Raw genomic sequence first — 19,664 nt, 5'->3', positions numbered from 1 at the left:
GTTAAGAATACAGGCCCTGGGACTTTCCTGGTGGTTCAGTGGTTAAGACTGCATTTCCACTGCAGCAGGCATGGGTGTTTAATCCCTGTTCACGGAACTAAGACTAAGATCCCATGTGCCAAAAAAAAAAAAAATAATACAGGCCCTGAAGCCAGATTGCCCAGGATCAAATCTGGCTTTACCACTTGCTCTTAGGGCATATACTTCCTTGTGTCTCAATTTTCTCATTAATAGAATGGGAAGATAATTGATTTCATGGCTACATTAAGTATAACAAGAAAATGATTATTCAAATTGGTAAAGTAGTTAGTGCCCCTGGAGATTATATTGATGGGAGGAGGATTAGAATAAAACATTTAACTTTCACTTTTTATACTTCTAGATGTATTTGTTTGGGTTTTAAAGTAATAAATATCTTAAGGTAAGTACAGGCAAATAATATAGGAATTCAGAGGAAATTATTATATTTATGTTAGCAAGAAATCAGAATATTTCATAGTGGGGATACATTTGATCTTAGCCTTGAACAAGGGGTAGGTTTTCGAATATAAAAGTATGAGGGATGAAGAGTATTCCAGTAATGAGGACTAGTACTTGGTACCGTTGACCTCCCCTCCCTTCGCTTCTAAGACACTACAGTTCCTAGTTTTTCAATTAACCACTGTGCTTATCTTTTTTGAGATATTGTCACTGGCTTCTACATTTTTGTATGCTCCCTAAATAGAATTCTTCCCCAGAGTTTTTTTATCCAATCCTCATTTCTTCTCATTCTACTTAATTCTACCTGAGAGAGCTCATCTATTACATCTGCAATCCAGATTTTCCTCCTGAGATCCAAAACTATGCCAAATGTTCACTGGTCACTGACCTTCAACAAACAACTTAATTTGAATTGAAACTTTCCATCTTCTCCTGCATAAAAACACTTTAATGGGTTCATGGTTTTAAGATAAAATACAATTTTAGAAATAACTTATATCTCAGACTGTATTAAACCTTTAATTAGTTAGAATTTATTTAATAGCACCGCTTTTAAGAGAAAGAGAATATGAACACATTATTATTGAGATTAAAGCTCCTCAGTACGGCACACAGACAGCGTCATCATCTGGCCCGTGCCTGCTCAGCTTCCTCCCACTTTCCCATATGCTTTGGCTCTCCTGAGCCTCTTGCCCTTTCCCCATTGTGCTACAACTTTACTCCTTTAATGTACCTGTATGTCAACTATTCCCTGTGCCTGATAGCGCCTTCTCCTGCTTCTTCATCTTTGCCTGGCCAGGTAGTACATTTTTCAGGCTCAGTTAAGGTATTTCTTCCAGAAAGTTCAGTATTATCTTAACCTATGTATACCTGACCTCTTCCTCACTCCCAATAAATACATAAGTGGAATGACAGAAATAGGAAAACTATAGGCCTACTCCTTTGGCTTCAGTGTTACCACAACTTCCTGATTTTTCTCGTTTATTTATTTTTTTTTTAACTGTTTTTCTTTGTCTGCTCATTAACTGGCACTATACTACAGGGTTCTGACCTCCCCCTGCCCCCACACCCCCAGCTTCACTGTGTATGTTTTCCTTGGACTGTCTTAACAGTTAACCAGTCTTAAGGTTTAAACTCTTGCCCTGTATACTGATATTGCTTAAATCCTTATCCTTAGTCTAGAATTTTCTTCAGATTTATATGTTCTCCTGCCTCATAAATCTCTCCTACCCTGTGAAAATTTCACTGTCATTCCATGCCCTCCTCCACAGTCTTCCTCCTCTTCATTTCTAGAATCCTTGTCCCCTTAGTAGTACTGTTTGTGCTGTCTCAGTTACTACCATCATCATTTTTTTGCCTGATTTAGTAGCTGAACTTTCTGATTGGTCTCCTTACCCTCCTTTTGCTACCATTTTCATGTAGCTGATTTACTCTCGTTTTTTTTCATTTTGTGTCCCAGCAGTGTTAAACTACTTCTGCACGTGTGTACATGAGACATGCACACCCATATAGTGGCCTCCCCTGTTTTAAGAACAGCATGCTCACTTTCCTTTAAGATTCACTCAGGTTTTATTCCCCCAGGAATCCTCTTCTAACATCGTTCCCCATTCTCAGGCTGTGCTGCCATAATGTCCTGTGCACATTTCTATCATGAAGTTAACCATCCCTCATTTGTGTTACACAGTGGACCGCTTGCCTTCTTGCGGGCGGAGACTGTATCTTTTATTGCTTTTTGTCTGGCACTAAGCACAATTTCTGGCCTGTGGCAGGTATTCAATATATGATGTGTGCTTTTGGGAAAGTGTTACTATTTGTAATTTGAAATGTTCATGTTCTTCTTTGGTTTATTAGCAACATGCAAGACGGGTTTATGAAATTCTTCGACTACTGGTAACTGACATGAGTGACGCTGAACAATACAGAAGCTATAGACTGGATATTAAAAGAAGACTAATTAGCCCATATAAGGTAGGACTTTGAAGAGTCTTAAAGATTATTTTCTTGTCACTGTTGAAAATGAAGAAGAAAATCTAGCAAATGCCAATGTGTGGGAGAGTCCAAATCATTCTGCTAAATTAACTTTCACGAAAGTAAAAATATTCTTCCAGTTATAAGAATTCTCCCTGTCATAATTTTCCAGTGTAAACTATAAATGTTTCCATTCACTTAAAAACTAATCCCAAGGATAGTCTACTCATGGTTATTTTTTTCATTTGTATGCATCTTTTAAAAAACTGAATGCCCAGAATCTTCCCTAACAAATTATCTTGTTTGTTTTTTTCCATTGTTTTTTTATTTGTCCCTATCTTCTGCTTAAATTTGCTTCTTTCTTCCTAAATATGGCCTTGGTTGCCTTTTGTAACCCCTGTACTTGACCATAGCTGAAATCCCAACTTAACTGTTGTTTATCTGTTTTGTCATTGTTCTTGCTCCTTTACCTCCTGCTTTTTTCCATTTCCTTTATTTTCCTTTAACTCAAAAATATTCCCCTCCTAGATCAGGTCTGGCCTCCTCATCTTTTGGCCATTATTAAGGTAGATATTGTCTATACCAACTTGTGTGGAGGAAGATTTGTGATTCTTGTAGCTGGGCAGTAATCTGATTGGAGAGAATATTCATTTCTTTATTCAACAACTAATTACTGGGTGCTGCATTTGTATATACTATACGTAGAGGCTTATACAGCACCATAGTTGGGAACATGAATGACAAATTCGAATCTGTCTTAAGGTTTAAGGAGAAAGTCAGTTAATAATTAGTAATTAATATATCAAATGCATAGTTGTGATTTTTATGTTTTTTCTAAATTAATCCAAGTTTTATTTATCATAGATTCTGCTTTATAGAGCCAGTCTTTTTGAATGTTAATAGTATATAGAGTCACACTACTCCTCGTTGAATCTCAGCTTTTTTTCTTTATCATATCTTGTTTGCAGTGCAACTGTATTTCTTAATTTGTTATAATTCTAAAATAGCACATTCTGAATATAAAAATAATTATTTGCCTGAACTACAAATCCTTGTGTCTGGAATTCATATATTTTTTTCTTCATAGTGCCATTTCATTAAGCAGTTTAACGGAATACTTAAATTTAATCAATTAATAAATCAATTTAATTGATTTTCTAACTTAGAAACTACCGTCTGCATATAACAGGTTGTAATAAATTATAACAACTATTCCCCAAAATTTGTCAGAAATAACATTTTATTCTTTATCAATCTTTTGTTTGTCAACTCAGAAACTTCAGAAAATTGGTAGAAATGGTACTTTCCAAAGATTTTGATCTTTAATATTAACTTCTTAGCTGGAAAATTTCTTCATGATGAATGAAATTGGGTATATAGAACAATATAATTAGATGTTAGCATGACAACATTTAAGAGTATTAAAACTTTTAGTAATTTATTAAATTATGTATCAGATACTTGTGACATTTTATATAGGCAGATGCAGCAAAGAAAAGATGATTTCTAAGTATAAATAGCAGTCATGAATTTATGCCAAATGGGAATATCTATAGTTCATAAAAGCAAGTATTGTCTACGCTTAAGAAGAATAATGATTTTTTTTTTACATTATTAAGTATCCTCACCTGTTTAGCAAGTTCACCTGATCTAAAAGATGACCAAAAACTGGTTATTAAACTATTTAAATTCTTAACAGCTAAAATCGGTATCACCATCCTTGCACTCATACAAAATATTAAATTCTTTAGATACTTGCTCAAACCCTATTTATAGTATGCCAATTTTAATGAGTTTAGTTATCCAGTATTCTGTCTCATTGAGAAAACCAAGAAATCTTGATCTGGGTTGATAGCCACAATGTGATAGAAAACCTACCACAAACTTGGTAAAAGCCTAGAAATAGTTGAATGTCCTGTATGCATGGGAAGAGTTAGAAGATTTCTTTGTTGAATGTTTGCAGATGGTTTTCTCCAGTTTGTCATTCCAAGCTGATACTCATATACTGTGCTGTGCTATCACAGCATTCTCAAATGCAAAATTATATTTAAGAATAAAGTAAAATTGCTTAATACTGAGTGTGACTTTGAATTTCTTAAGTCTTTAAAATATATGCCAAATGGGGAAAGTTTGGAATCTAGAATTTATGTTTTACTTTAACACATTTTATGATAAGAAAGTGTAACTTAGATTGTCACAAGTCATTACGGAGGAATGGAATTGTTTGTTGATAGCAAAGTCCACCAATTCTGTGCTGCCTTTTGTAAGGGCTCAAATTTCCTTATCAGTTTAGTCACACTGTCCCAGTAAGAAACTTTTTTGGGTAGATATTAGAAGAAGTTATACCGTACTTTAAAAGTTCTTTAAGTACTGATAATTTATTTGTATCCATGCCAAGAAGGGATAAAAATAATTTGTATTAACTAGAATCATTTTAAAAACACAAAAAGAATTTCTTTAGTACAGAAGTAATTTTCAGGTGTTCAAGAAAAGATAAATTTGAACAATTTGACTAAAAAAAAGAAAAGTTGGTGCAGCTGCTTGGTTTTAGCATTTAAATTTTTATATTGTTTCATAGGTATATTTTAATTCATAATTGGTTTGCAAGTATAAAATTTAGAATCATTGTTACAATAGCATTGGATTTGGAATCAGAAAACTCAGTTTTGAGGTCTAGTTTTACCTTTTACAAATTGTGTGTGTTGACAACTTATTAAAATCTGGGTATTAATAAATTTAAATATATTTAAATATAAATATTTTTATTTATATAAATACATATATTTATTTAAATATAAATAAATTTAGTTTAAATTAGTAAACTCTAAAATGGAAGTACTTCCATAGTGAGGAACTGAAGAGAAAGAAATACAATACAATACAATGTGCATGTTTTTAAAGATAGCCTTTTGATAAGTCTTAGGACTTGTTACTGTCTCCACACCATTATTATTTTTAAATTCTTGCAAAAAACCTTATTTCTGTAGTTCACAAAAGAGACTGGTTGAGCAGATAGAAACTAAGGCGCTCTTAGAGGTGATGGAATTTTTGAGATATTTGTAAACCTTCTTGGAACCTCTGAAAACTAGGCAAGAAGAAAGAGTTGTTTTTTGGACCTTTTAACACATTGTATGTGTTAAAAGCAAATGTTAACATAAATAAACTGACACTAATATGATCTTAAATTTTTCTGCATTAATTAAAATTATCCACAGCCTTAATCTATGAAGGAATTAACTTTCTGTTTGTTTTTGGAGGGAGAAATTTCTTCTGAGCCTATAGGAGATCTGTTCCAGTCTTATGGAGTTCTGTCTTTCAGTATTTCATTTGTACTCCCAATGTAAGTCACTTGCTGGATAGAGGTGATCCCCAATCAGCTTATTTTTTTAAGTTTTTTTTAAAAAACACAGTTTAAAAGATGAATTTATAATAGTTCATACATTTACAAAGCAGTATACATAGTTTTAGGAATATTAAAGTCAATAAAACAAATAGCTCAAATAACTTATTTTAAAAATAACCATAGTTTACATGCTCATGAGGAACTTCTACAATAGTTTCATAGTTTTCCATAAAGCTAGTACATGTATTTTTTATTCCTAGGTACTTAGAGCTCTTAAATTTAATTCAGAGATGTATCGCCATGTCAATAAAAATTATAATAGAAATTAATTCTGACATCCATCTGAAAAAACTGACAATGAAATTGAAGGTGGCAATGAAGGGGGAGATAAACTGGGGAAGTAAACACTCTTAAGAGATCTGTTGTTTTTCTTCAGTCACTATGTTGTGCCTGACTCTCTGTGACCCCATGGACGCAGTACACCAGGTTCCCTGTCGTTCACTATCTCCTGGAGTTTGCTCAGATTCATGTCCATTGAGTCAGTGATACTGTCTAACCATCTCCTTCTCTGCTGCTGCCTCTCCTTTTGGCTTCAGTCTTTCCCAGTATCAGGGTCTTTCCCAGTGAGTCAGCTCTTCGCATCAGGTAGCCAAAGTATTGGAGCTTCAGCTTTGGCATCAGTCTTTGCAATGAATATTCAGGGCTGATTTCCTTTAGGATTGATTGGTTTGATCTTGCAGTCCAAGGGACTCTCAGGAGTCTTCTCTAGCACCACAGTTCAAAAGCATCAGTTCTTCTGTGCTCAACCTTCTTTATGTATGGTCCAGCTCTCACATTGTACATTTGTCAGCAAAGTGATGTCTCTGCTTTTTAGTACGGTGTCTAGTTTTGTCATAGCTTTCCTTCCCAGGGAGCAAGCATCTGTTACTTTCAGCGCTGCAGTCACCATCTGCAGTGATTTTGGAGCCCAAGAAAAAAATCGGTCACTGTTTCCACTTTTTCCTCTTCTATTTGCCACGATGGGACCAGATACCATGATCTTAATTTTCTTAATGTTGAGTTTTAAAACAAGTTAGTAATTTAAAACAGTATGTCACTGACACATGATTCATTCTGTGGGTTATTTGCAGCAGAATTGATAGTTAATATTTAAGAATTAAAATGATGGTTCTGTTGTATACGAGAATTTAATATGATTGGAGGCATATTCAAGCAATGGGGTTAGATTATTTTATAAATGTTATAACTGGTTAGCAGTTTAGAAGAATAATTTTTTTTCTTATTACATACCATGATAATTTTTGGATGCATTACCTTTTAGTTCCTGAGCTGTTTCCTTAATTTGGGTGCTGCTAAGAGGCAGTTGTGCCTCTTGGCCAAAAAAAAGTAACTTTCACAGCAGAAACAAAGCATTTATTATCCACATGATTGAAGAGTAAGGAATATACTGTCCTTCCAGGCCTTGGGAGTAATAAATCTGAATTTTCATCACTTCTCTAGAACTGCCGTTCACAGTGTGATTAGACGATCAGCAACATTGGGAATTCTCTGGTGGTCCAGTGATTAAGATTGTGCTTCCACGGCAGGGGCCATGGGTTCTATCCCTGGTTGGCAAACTAAGAGTCCCCCAAGCAGCGCAGCCACACACACACACACACTAAATCAGCAACATTAGCATCATCCAGGAGCGCTTTTTAGAATCGCACAGTCTCACCCCACCCCAGACCTACTGAATGAGAACCTGCGTTTTAACAAGCTTCCCAGTTGATCTTTGTGCACATTTAAGTTGGAGAAGCACTGCATGTCTTATATTCCAAAACTATTAGGGTTTCCTTTGAGAGACATTTATTAGTTTTTAGGATGGAGTTAAGATACTGTTTTCAGGATTTTTTTTTTTTAATTGTATTTGGTAGGCAGTTATATAGGAATTCAGAATACAGACTTCTATTTAGATCATCAGGGGTTGGAGCCTGGCTTCTCAGCTTACTGCCTCTATGACAAGTTATTTAACACCTGCACCTTTTTTTTCTTTATCAATTGAAGAAAGTTATAGTACCTATATCATAGTTTTTAGGATTACATGAGTTAATATATGTGATTTCTGATCTCTATATAAAGTTAACTCTTTATTACATGTTTAAATGAAAGAGGATATAATCTAGAGTAGTTTATCCAAAATGTATGAAAGCGAAAGTCGCTCAGTCGTGTCCAACTCTTTGCGACCGTGGACTGCAGCCTGCCAGGCTCCTCTGTCCATGGAATTCTCCAGGTCAGAATACTGGAGTGGGTAGCTGTTCCTTCTCTAGGATCTTCCCAACCCAGGGATTGGATCCAGGTTTCCCACATTGCAGGCAGATTCTTTATCGTCTGAGCCACCAGGGAAGCCCAAGGATACTGGAGTGGGTAGCCTATCCCTTCTCCAGCGACTCCTCCCGACCCAGGAATCGAAACAGAGTCTCCTGCATTTCAGGTGGATTCTTTACCAGCTGAGCTACCAGGGAAGTCTAAAATGTATGAAAGTTTCTCATATTACAGTGTTATATACAATGCAATATTGCCACACACCTAGGAATCTTGGAGTCATTCTGCATTCTTTCCCCACATCATCCAATGTTTTCTTCCCTAAGTCTGTTCTGTACCTTCCATCTCTGCTGTTACTAAGCAGACTTGGTCTAGGCTTTCATCATCTCTTGAATTCTTAAACTAACTGCTAACTTGGTCCCCTCCAGACCCATCCTCAGCATACTAACCATATTATTCTGATTGTAACCTGTCTAAAAGTTGTTATCAGCTGCTTAGGGTGGTGCAAATCTGTTTCCTGAGAAATGGTAGTTTCCTTCTCAGTGAAATGGAGAGGGTTTAATAAGATAATGTATGTCTATAGACAGTAGAGACTCAATAAATGCTAATTAATATTGTTTTTTAAAGTGTGACAGTTTTTGGCTTCTGTTCCTGAAACTCTCCCAACAGTTTATGGTAACGTTAATATGTGGTCCATAAATACATCGCTGGGTAAGGGAACTCAGAAATGATAGTGGCAGAAGAAGCCAGCTTGGAATTAAGATTAATGTAATTAATGATTAAATCGATGAAATAATAGCACTTAATCTCAGTTGTCTTTCTTCAGTTACAGTACCTTATTTATTAAAGAAATATTTGAGTATCTGTACTGGCCAGTTCTTTATTATGCTTTGGAGAGGGGGCTGTCACTCACATACCTATATTTACCATTAATTGATACAAATTCCATGTCTTTTGGAACCTTCTTTTTAGCGGGTTGTAATTCACATTAACATTATGTTTAGGCTTCCTTAAAAATATATGGGATAGATTTGGGCATATCCCTACTACTATTATTTTTAACACTGGAGACATATTTTTTTATATCAGCTTTCTTAGGCTAACCAATAATCGTGTTTGTTACTTAGAAAAAACAGAGAGACCTTGCTAAAATGAGAAAATGTCTCAGACCGGAAGAACTGACAAACCAGATGAACCAGATAGAAATAAATATGCAACATGAACAGCTGGAAGAAAGCTTTCAGGAACTTGTGGAAGATTATCGACGTGTCATTGAACGCCTTGCTCAAGAGTAGAGGTTATACTTCTCTGTACAGAAAGTTTGCAAATTTCTGTACATGTGTTGTGAAAATCAGATGATGACTTTAATTTTTAAAAATCTTGTAACATTTTGCTTACATTAAAAGTTATCTATCTTTAGTTGAATATTTTCTTTTGGAGAGATTGTATATTTTAAAATACTGTTTAGAGTTTATGAGCATATATTACATTTAAAAAGATATAGCTTCTGAAATACCACTGCAATTACTTCCCTTCTTAAATAGTGTAATAAATGCTTAGTTATGATATGTTAATGTGTGCTGATATGATTCTTGAATACTTATGATTAACTTCTTCCATCTTGTTAAAAACCTTTAGGTTTTAAGCTTTTATTATTCCTCCCACACTTTGCTTCTAAGCTTTTAACACATTTCTTTAAGGTCTTCCTAGTAATCTTGGTCTTGCTATGTGATTTTTCTAAGTAGAAAATGTTCTTAAAGTAGAATTGTTTTAAATAAGCTATTAATCACTTGTTAGGAGTAGGGTGGGTAAGAGCGAGAAGGGAAACTAAATACAGCCTGAAACCTAGATGTTTAGCACCAAATATTATTGAAGATAATTCAGAAGTTGCCATAAACATTTTATAAATAGTAAAATACAAATCAGTTAACAAAAGTCTAGTTTACACACTGTTGTTGAAATATGTAAAATGAGGTTGTGATTTAATGTAAGGTTATCAAGATGTTGAAGTCTAAGAAGGGAAAAAAAAAAGATAAATTGCTTAATATAGTCCTTATTTTATTGAAGCAGAACTAAATAAGTTGCTTGATGGTCATTAAAAGTAAAGCCTTGATTTTTTTAACGTGTGCCAGTAAGCCAAGTATTGTATGACATCAAAAATGGGATGTAAGTTGAACTTTACTTTTTTTTTTTCAGTTGAACTTTACTTTTAAAATCTGATTTGTTCAATGCTCAAGGCAAAAATCCCATCTTGGACAAGCACTAACTTGTCCTTCATCAGCTTTTTTTCATCAGTAAATTCTGTCAAACACAGAAGCAAAGTGAGTAGTACCCTCTGGACACAAAATAGTTGTGGCCACCAGCATACCAATGGCACTAAAGCCAGACCTTTAAAATAAGAGTTTTGCGAATGTTTCAGACAGTCTCATCTCAAAAGTTTATATACATAAAACTTGATTTCTGAGAGTACATACACGTACCTAAGTCATACAGATAGAATGAACCAATGCAAAGCCCTTCTGAAGCTAATATGGAAAAAATGTGTTTTCCATCTGAATTTATTATAAGATTTTAAATATTTTAATTTGGAAATTAACAATTGATGCCTAAAAATGAGCTCTGAGGAGAAAAAATCAGTACAATCTAAATTATCTTTCAACATCCTTCTTTATGTAGAAACCAGAAAAAGTCAATGTGATACCAGTTTCTGTAGTTTTTTAAAAAAAACAATATTCTGTGGTTAAAAGTCTAGTTTATTAGCATTACTCTTTCAGACTTGAAAGGCTGTACTTTCATTTTGAGTTAGACGAGTAAGTCTGATACAAGATCTTGACTTAGAACAGGATAGTTAAATACCAGGATAGATATATAGAACCATGTATGAAACCCAACGCAGCTACCTTTTGGGCTTAGTGGTCACTTCTTACCCTGTGGTAGCAGCCTTCATCCCCTTTATCATCCACATACACATAGGTGTACAGTATTTTATTTGCTGCCTTTACCTTTTTCCCTTCCTCCCCTCCACTACTATTTTTTCCCGCTTCTTCTCCAAGTTGCATTTTCTCTACATATAATATCATGTTTCCTTTCAAAACATCAGTGAAAAACACTGATGTAAAATGAGGTTGTACTAGACTTGTCTCCAGGCTTCCTCCCTGTTCTAATATCTGTGCTTATCCTTTTTACATCTTTTCTCATCACTCTTGAGCTTTTCTACTCAGATGTGGATATAGATGTAGTATATATCTAAAATAATTTTTTTAAATAAATCACACAAAATTCAGTTCATACCTGAGTTACTGTATAAGAGGAAGAGAAAACCCCCTATATGTCCCTGTCTCCAAATTGCAGGGGCCTCAGCTTGCTGTACCAGAGTCTTGTCTACTCTGAAGATTTATCTGATCCACCATTATCTTGTCCACTAGAGTTTCCTCACAGCAAAGCCTTCAATGCTGTATCAAAGAAATAAAGAATCACAGACCTCAGAGGTCAAATGACTGAATTCCTCAAATTCATTAAGTTCTTTTTATTAGAATTTACAAGCCAGTTTAAAAATATTAAATGCTGATTAAATAAGATACCCATACTTCTTCCAAGTGCAATTATTTTGTATTTGTATATTATCTCTGTATACATTGAACAGAGTAGCATTTTCTTTTTAACATTTCTAGTGTTTAAAATGGTTCTCAAAGATGTACAATATTTCAAGTTGAGGTTCCCATATTAAACCATTTGCCTAGATTTTTTTCTTTTATTATTACAACATCCAAATGAATTAATACATATGTGTGTATATATACACACACACATATATATTGTATCCATTAAGTATCCCAATTCCTGGGAAGTACAGTTACTGAGTCAAAGGGTAGGACCATCTCCATGGTTCAGTTATGTAAACATGCCATATTTTCCAGAATGCTTTGTAAATTACAGATATTAATGTTTGTACTGATTTTAACAGAATTTCAGTGGTATGGTATGTTGATTTTGTTGTTGTCTCCACAGGTATAAAATCTCAAATTTGTATTCCTTTTGCTTAATGGGAGAGCTGAATACTTTTCCATATTTTTGTGACATTTTTTTCCCTTAGGAATAGGAATTATCCATTTCATTTTTCAAATTTCACTTTTAGGGGCTACACTCTCATTTTTATAGATAGACAACAGATCCAGAAGTTCACTTGCCTAAGGTCACACTGAATTAGTGGCAAAGCCAGGACTATAATACCTGGCTTCCACTCCTCCATTTCATCTTCTATCAAGTAGGCTGACCAAGTTGTAAGCATGCCAACCCCTACTAGGCTCTTCATAAGCGGTGCTTTCTTTTCTTGCCTTCTGGGAAATACCTCAGTTGCATGTTTGACCTAGTCACAGGACAAATAACCCAACTGTCCTCTGTTCAAAACCTTAAGTATCAGGAAAAAGGATGTTTGTTTATAATGACTGAGATTATTGGTGCCTTATTTGAAGCATGGCTGAAGTTCCTCATTTCCTCTCAACATTTTCAGTTATTCAACATCTATAACTTTTATGTTTCCATATGCCTTTACATCTTTATTGTAATACATATTTCATTCTCCTTGTATTATGCATTGCAGTAGAGTCACACAGCACTTTGAATTTACTCCTTGACTTAGGCAGAGTTATCTATATAAAAAGCAGTATGCACATAGTACAAAAATGTAAAAGTGCATACTGTGAAAAGTTCCTTGCCCTAAACCTTCAGAAACAACTGCTGTTTTGGGGTTTGGTTTTTTTTTTTTTTTTTGGCTGTGCAGCACTGCCTAGATCTTAGTTCCCCAACAGGAATTGAACCCATGCCCCCTACAGTGGAAGCACAAAGTCCTAACCACTGGGCCACCCGGGAAGTCCCTAAAGTTAATGGTATCTTGGATATCATTAGAGCTATGGCTGCATGGTAGCCATTGTACAGATATACTGTAAGTTACTCTACCAGTTCCCTATTATTTAGGTTTCCAGTATTTTCCATTACAAACAATGCTGCCATGCATGCACGTTCTTGTACATGTGCTGTGTGTAGAGATTAAAGTCCTAGAAATCATGACCTTTAGTCTGACCTCATTTTTTACAGTGACAGTACTACTGTTTACAGCAGTTAAAATTATTAACACCAACTAAGGTTACAGATGCTTGATCCTGTACCAGTCTAGAATTAGCTGTGTAAACAAGAGCACTTTGGACCTCTCCAACCATCCTCCTACACAGCTAGAAATATGAATTATCTTAAAGGCACAATGATTTGAACACTTAGGCATAAGCCCATGACTTTCTTTTTGTCTCTTCCTTTAGTCTTGCTTAGCTCTTCTCAAACCTTATCATCCAGAAGAACTGCTCTCCAGCAGGGTTTCTCATCCTCAGGACTGTTGGCATTTTGGGCCAGATCACTGTTGTGCTGACTCATGTTGTTCAGTCTCTAAGTTGTGACCCCATGAACTGTAGCCCTCCAGGATCCTCTGTCCATGGGCTTTCCCAGGCAAGGATACTGAAGTGGGTTGCTATTTCCTTGTCTAGGGGAATCTTCCCTACCAGTAATCGAACCCACATCTCCTGCACTGCAGGCAAATTCTTTACTGCTGAGCCACCAGGGAAGCCCGCTGACCCGTGTACGGGCTGGTTAAGAGCACCTGTGGCTTCTACCCCCTCGATGCCAGTAGGACTATCCCCACCTCCAGCCGTAACAACCACGCATATCTCCAGATGCTGCCACATGGACCCCAGAGTGGCAAAATCACCCTTGGTTGAGAACCACTGCTATATGGGATTAAATATTCATTGACATTAAGCAGTGACTTTTTAATAATGTAACATGAACACAAAATTCAAAATAAGTAACAGTATTTGATAAGTAAACTGCCCTCCCTTCCACCCAGTCACCTAAGTCACTTCTCCAGAGGCAATTACTTTTCCCAGTTTCTCTTTTGCCCCTCAGAGTTAATTATCAGTTTGCAAATATCCATCACTTTGTTTCAATACAAATGGTGATATACTACATGCAGTACTGGAATCTCTTCCAGTTAAATTTAACATCTTTATTAGTACATATCAGAATACTTCAATTCTAAACATGCTAATTCTAAACAGTTGTTTGATACTTATTCCATAGTTTGGTTTCAGAGTCAGCTATTTGATATTTATTCCATAGTTTGGTTTCAGTTTGTTTAACCCAATCCCATATTAACGGACATTTAGGCTGTTTCTTATCTTCTGCTCTCATAGGCAGTGTTGCAGTGAATGTTCTTGTGTGTACTTCATTTTGTACATGTGGTGGGGGTATATATGCAACATAGTGTTGGAATCGCTGAGTGGAAAGGCATGGACATTTTATATTTGGTAGATTTTGCATACATTTGAGACAATAGAGAAATCTGAATATGGACTCTATATTAGATGATATGAGATTTTGTTAATTTTATTAGTTGTGATCATGGTATTGTGATGAGGTAGGCAAATGTCTTTATTCCTAGAAGTCACATGCAAAACTATTTAGTCACATGCAACTGACATTCAAATGGTCCAGAAAAAAAGTATGTGTAGATGACAGACACACACACACAGGTATTTGTACATAAATAAAGCAAATATGATGAAAGTCTTAAATTATTGAATTTAGGTGGGGGGGATATACAGGTGTTCACCATTGTGATTCTTTCAACCTGTATGTTTTCAAGTTTTCAAAATAAGACTTGGGAAAGATATTCCATATATGAAGTAAAAAACAATACTATAAAGTAGGAACAATCAGTGAATAAGGAAGAGTTCTCAGAAGTTTAAAATGAGTGTGTTATATAATTAAGGCAATGGAAACTTGGGATATAAAGTTGAAGAAATTTCCCAGAACATCATAAAGAGAAAATAGAGAAAAGAGAAATCAATGTAGGAAATCTGATGGCTGGCTTATTTTCAGAGAGGAAAAGCAAACAGAAGGACATTATCAAAGAAAGGGAAGATAGTTCCTCAGAGTTGCAGTCATGAATCTTCAAATTAGAAGACTTTACTGAAAGTTGAGCAGAATGATCACTAACGTTGATGGGAAGTCGACTATTTGCCAACCACCTGCAACAGTGAGAATCTCAGTTCTCACAGTCCTCAGAGGCACACATAGTATGTATCCTCCTTGAGTGAGGACTAGGGAGATTATTTCACCCAAAGTCACACAGCTGGGAGGGGACAGACAGCATTTGGGTCCCGGCAGTATACTTCACTTTCGTTTTTAACCACTATACCACTTACCTAACAGGATATACATGTATGTTAAATTATTTCAAAACATAGAGCATAAAAGTTGTAGATTCTTTCCGAGGGAAAACACAGGAAATTTGGGAGAGAAGTCAGAATTTAAATAGCACCAGCCTATCAGTTATACTTCATGCTGAAAGACAATGGAACGATGAATTCAAAATTCTGACAAAGTTATTTTCCATCTAGAATCCTATACGCAGGTGTGAAAGCAAAAGAAAGGTGGTTTTAGAAATCTATGAAGCCAGAAAACTTACTTCATAAACTTTATAATGAAGTTACCAGTTGATCTATTTTAGCGCCATGAAGATGAAATCAAAGAGCATGTAAAATGTGGAGGACAAGAAACAGTAAAACATATCCGATCCCAATAAAACGAAATCTGAGGATGGCAACTGAATTACATGCCTACAAAAGTAATTGGTCCAAATTAGAATAGGAAATTATGAACTCCAGAAAAAAGTGTAAAGAAAATGAGAGTCTAAATATAATAAAGTATAATTGGCATGGCTCTGAGCAGTAACTAGAAACAAAAACAGTTCAAATTGGTTGAATCGGGTCAGATTGGGAGACAACAGGATGGGAGACTATTGCTTTTTGTTGTAAACTTTATTATAATTGCATGTTTTTAAAAACCATGTGTTAACTCTGATATAACATTTTGTTTAATATTACTATATTGTTCAAATAAAATAGAACTGTAAACTAAGGAAATTTTAAAAATAAATTTATCTGAAGCAGATAAGTAGCACCTTTAAATAGACTGTGCTCAGGACTTTCACAAAGCAGAAATTGCCAAAAGACAGTGAAGAAGTTTCTTTAAAAAAACAAACTAATAACAACACAACTATACTTAGTTCTTTTTTTGGAAACTGATGCTAAAAGGAAGCAAAGTTTACCAGGTACTTTATTTGGCTATTTCAAAAGCAAACAGTCCCCACCTCTGACACACCAGCCCTGTGAATCAACACACACTAAATGTAAAAGCAAAGCTTTGAAATTTTTCATGTCATAATTTGGGGGGCTTTTCATTACCCTGTGGAGAAATTTAATGCCATAAAAGTGTATCACATGAATATCTGAAGAGCTGTTGTGTGTAAAATGCTACAAGAAATAACTTATAAATTTCTTATTAAAAAAATTTTTTTAAAGACCTCCATTGTTAAAATGTACCCAGGCTGGAGAAGGGATGAATCTTCTTCCACTGAAAGGGCTCCACTAGCTTCACCTTAAAACTAGAACAGGCAGAGAAATGAGGTGATCAGAGGTGATCTGTGAAGCCCTTTCCAGTTCTTCAACTGTATTTTTCCTCTTCCAGCTTCATAAAAGACCAGTTGGAAAATGTGCTTTGGTGTTCACCTGGACAGTTCTTTATAGATTTTTCATGAATGATATTGGCAGGTGAATCTGCACGGAAGTCTCGGGCTGTGCAGTGTGCTTGCCTGGCTCCCTGAATCCCCCTTTGTGACGGCTGCGGGGCCACCACAGTGAGGCCTGTTTGCTGTCTGCAACTAGAGCAGCTGCCGCCTTTCTTCCTTTATCCTTTCTCCGGCAAAGGAAAACGCGGTGATGTTTGTGTGTGCTTCAGATGAGGAGAATGCTCTTCAGACAGGTTATTCTCTGGCTTAAAGTGGATGGGGGAGCGCCACTCAATGGGAAGAGAGGTCGAGGCAGCATCTGCCCCCTTGTTTGTTTCAACAGCTTCCGTCTTGAATATAGAATTTGTTGAGTGAGAGGCGAGCAGAAGTTGAGAAATGCAGTTTAAGCGGTGGTACGTTTCTGCCTAGTTTGTCAGCCAGTGCGGGGCATGGGGGCGGAGAGTGGGGGACAAGAAAGGGACGCACAGCTAGTTGTTTCTATTATTAAATTCCTTGTTATTTCATAATCTACACCTCGAAGATTCTTACTGCAGTGTATTCAATGTAACTGTTGACTAACCAAGGAGTACTGTTTCAGGCTTCTAGACAGGAAATACCAAAACTGTAAATATTTTCAACTTCTGATCTTAGTGGTCCAACTGCTTTCTCTAAGAACTGGTCTCACAAAATCCTACAGGACTACTTTTCCGGTAAGCGGCCTGAGCTGACCCTTAAAAATGGTGCGCTATTCACTCGACCCAGAAAACCCCACAAAATCATGCAAATCAAGAGGTTCAAATCTTCGTGTTCACTTTAAGAACACTCGTGAGACTGCCCAGGCCATAAAGGGTATGCATATCCGAAAAGCCACCAAGTATCTGAAGGATGTCACTTTAAAGAAGCAATGTGTGCCATTCCGTCGTTACAATGGTGGAGTTGGTAGGTGTGCACAGGCCAAACAGTGGGGCTGGACACAGGGTCGGTGGCCCAAAAAGAGTGCTGAATTTTTACTACACATGCTCAAAAATGCAGAGAGTAATGCTGAACTTAAGGGCTTAGATGTAGATTCTCTGGTCATTGAGCACATCCAAGTGAACAAAGCCCCCAAGATGAGGCGCAGGACTTACAGAGCTCACGGTCGGATCAACCCCTACATGAGCTCTCCCTGCCACATTGAGATGATCCTTACTGAAAAAGAACAGATTGTTCCTAAACCAGAAGAGGAGGTTGCACAGAAGAAAAAGATATCCCAGAAGAAACTGAAGAAACAAAAACTTATGGCCCGGGAATAAATGCCGCAGAAAATAAATGCAAATAAAAGTAAAAAAAAAAAAAAAAAATCCTACAGGACCATATTTTACTGAAACACACTACAGCAAACAGAATCATAAAACCAGCAGAAGAATAAGATGAAAAAATATGAGAAGGTGACCAGGAATGTACCGTTATTTCAGGAAGGAAAAGGAAAAACAGTAAAAGGAGTCATACAGAAGGGTGTAAATATTAGGAGGAGAGAAACAAAGGCAGAGTGAAGGCCAAAGGAAAAAAGAATGTACAGTAGACAGCAACAGAGACAGGTAATGAATACTGTGTATTCCTGTCCTCTTGAATACGGTTTCAATAGCCTGCTGCTTTTTATTGTATACAGATGTGTGACTAGTCACAGTAAAAATAGATATCTTCCCTTAGAAAGTTCAGCAAATGGTATATGCACAGAAGGAAATCTGGACAAATAGGTGTGCTGTGTGCTAAGTTGCTTTTAGTCATGTCCAATTTTTTGTGACCTGATGGGCTATAGCCCACCAGGCTTCTCTGTCCATGGGATTCTCTAGGCAAGAATATTGGAGTGGGTTGCCATGCCCTTCCAGGGGATCTTCCCAACCCAGGGATTGAACCCGCATCTCTTATGTCTCCTGCACTGGCAGACAAGTTCTTTACCAACAGTGCTACCTGGGAAGCCCTCTGGATGAATATACATCAACTCAGTAACAGTGATTACCCAGAGACAGCTTTTCTGGGGGACTTCTACTTTCTGTATTTTCCATTTCTGTGTTTTTAAAATGTTTTTAAGGAGCACATGTTACAAACATGTGTAAACAAACAAACAAAAAAAAACCCAGACTTTAAAAAATTCTAACAATGAGATCAAGAGCATTTTCCTTTCTCTTCTTTTATAAATGTGGATTCAAGATGCCAAAGGAAGCCGTATTTCCCTTTTACCGTCATCTCTGCAGGAAGGATTTTAAACAGGTGCAAGTTTGCTGAGAATTTATTAGTGTTCAGCATTTTTCTCAGTTCTTGGCAGCCAGGGATAGTGAAAATCTGTGACTCCTCACACCTGGTGTTGCTCATGTAAGGATTAGAGTCTCAAGGTTACATGTTCTTTCTTTACGGACAATTTTGTGAGCATGTTAGTCTCAGCTTTCCAAATAATTTCCTAAGAACCAAAATAACATCATAATCTCCTTGGAGCCAAGTATGCACTTAAGTATTTATTGATTGGCTGACTGACTGATCACGAAATTCTCTTGGAAACTTTTTGCCTTTCTGCCTTAATCTGCATGGATTCTTCATTCTCCAGAAGCCTTTAAGGTGCTACTTTTCAGAGCTTACTAATTGAGAATAGATACTAGTTGATAATGGTATATATTTTTATTTAGATAAACCAACTTTCCTTAGAGCCAGTGCCAAGAAATGAGGTCAGGGAAGCCCTGTTGCTTAAGATAAAACTCAGCAGCCACTGTGAAATACATTTTGGAGGCTCCTCAAAAAACTAAAAATAGAACTACCATATGACCCAGCAATTCCACTTCCTGGGTATATATCCAAAGACAACTGTAACTTGAAAAGGTACATGTGCCTCAGTGTTCATAGCATTATTTACAATGGCCAAGAAATAACTAAGTGTCCATGAACAGATGAATGAATAAAAAAGATGCAGTATATGTACACTGG

The 19,664-nt window shown here is 36.2% G+C and overlaps 2 protein-coding genes across 2 annotated transcripts in view; both read left to right on the top strand.

Annotated features, from left to right (window-relative positions):
* HAT1 (histone acetyltransferase 1) overlaps positions 1-9,658 on the top strand; it is a 39,311-nt gene extending 29,653 nt beyond the window's left edge. The window contains exons 10-11 of the mRNA XM_043894326.1: positions 2,332-2,448; positions 9,220-9,658. Coding sequence (XP_043750261.1) covers positions 2,332-2,448; positions 9,220-9,387 — 285 coding nt within the window. The 3' untranslated portion in view covers positions 9,388-9,658. The remainder of the gene's footprint in view (positions 1-2,331; positions 2,449-9,219) is intronic.
* Positions 9,659-17,412: 7,754 nt separating this feature from the next.
* On the top strand, positions 17,413-18,031 carry LOC122688367 (60S ribosomal protein L17). The gene has a single exon (XM_043894325.1). It carries the CDS (start codon positions 17,447-17,449, stop codon positions 17,999-18,001), a length of 555 nt encoding a protein of 184 aa, XP_043750260.1. The 5' UTR covers positions 17,413-17,446; the 3' UTR covers positions 18,002-18,031.
* Positions 18,032-19,664: the final 1,633 nt, after the last annotated feature.

Source organism: Cervus elaphus, chromosome 33 (assembly GCF_910594005.1).
Source record: "Cervus elaphus chromosome 33, mCerEla1.1, whole genome shotgun sequence".
NCBI lineage: Eukaryota > Metazoa > Chordata > Mammalia > Artiodactyla > Cervidae > Cervus > Cervus elaphus.
The sequence above is the reverse complement of the archived record's forward strand: the minus strand, read 5'-3'. Positions and strand labels throughout refer to the sequence as shown.

What these genes read in the sequence shown, in the direction of transcription:
- LOC122688367 (XM_043894325.1), top strand. Translation starts at nt 17,447, where the DNA reads ATGGTGCGCTATTCACTCGACCCAGAAAACCCCACAAAATCATGCAAA.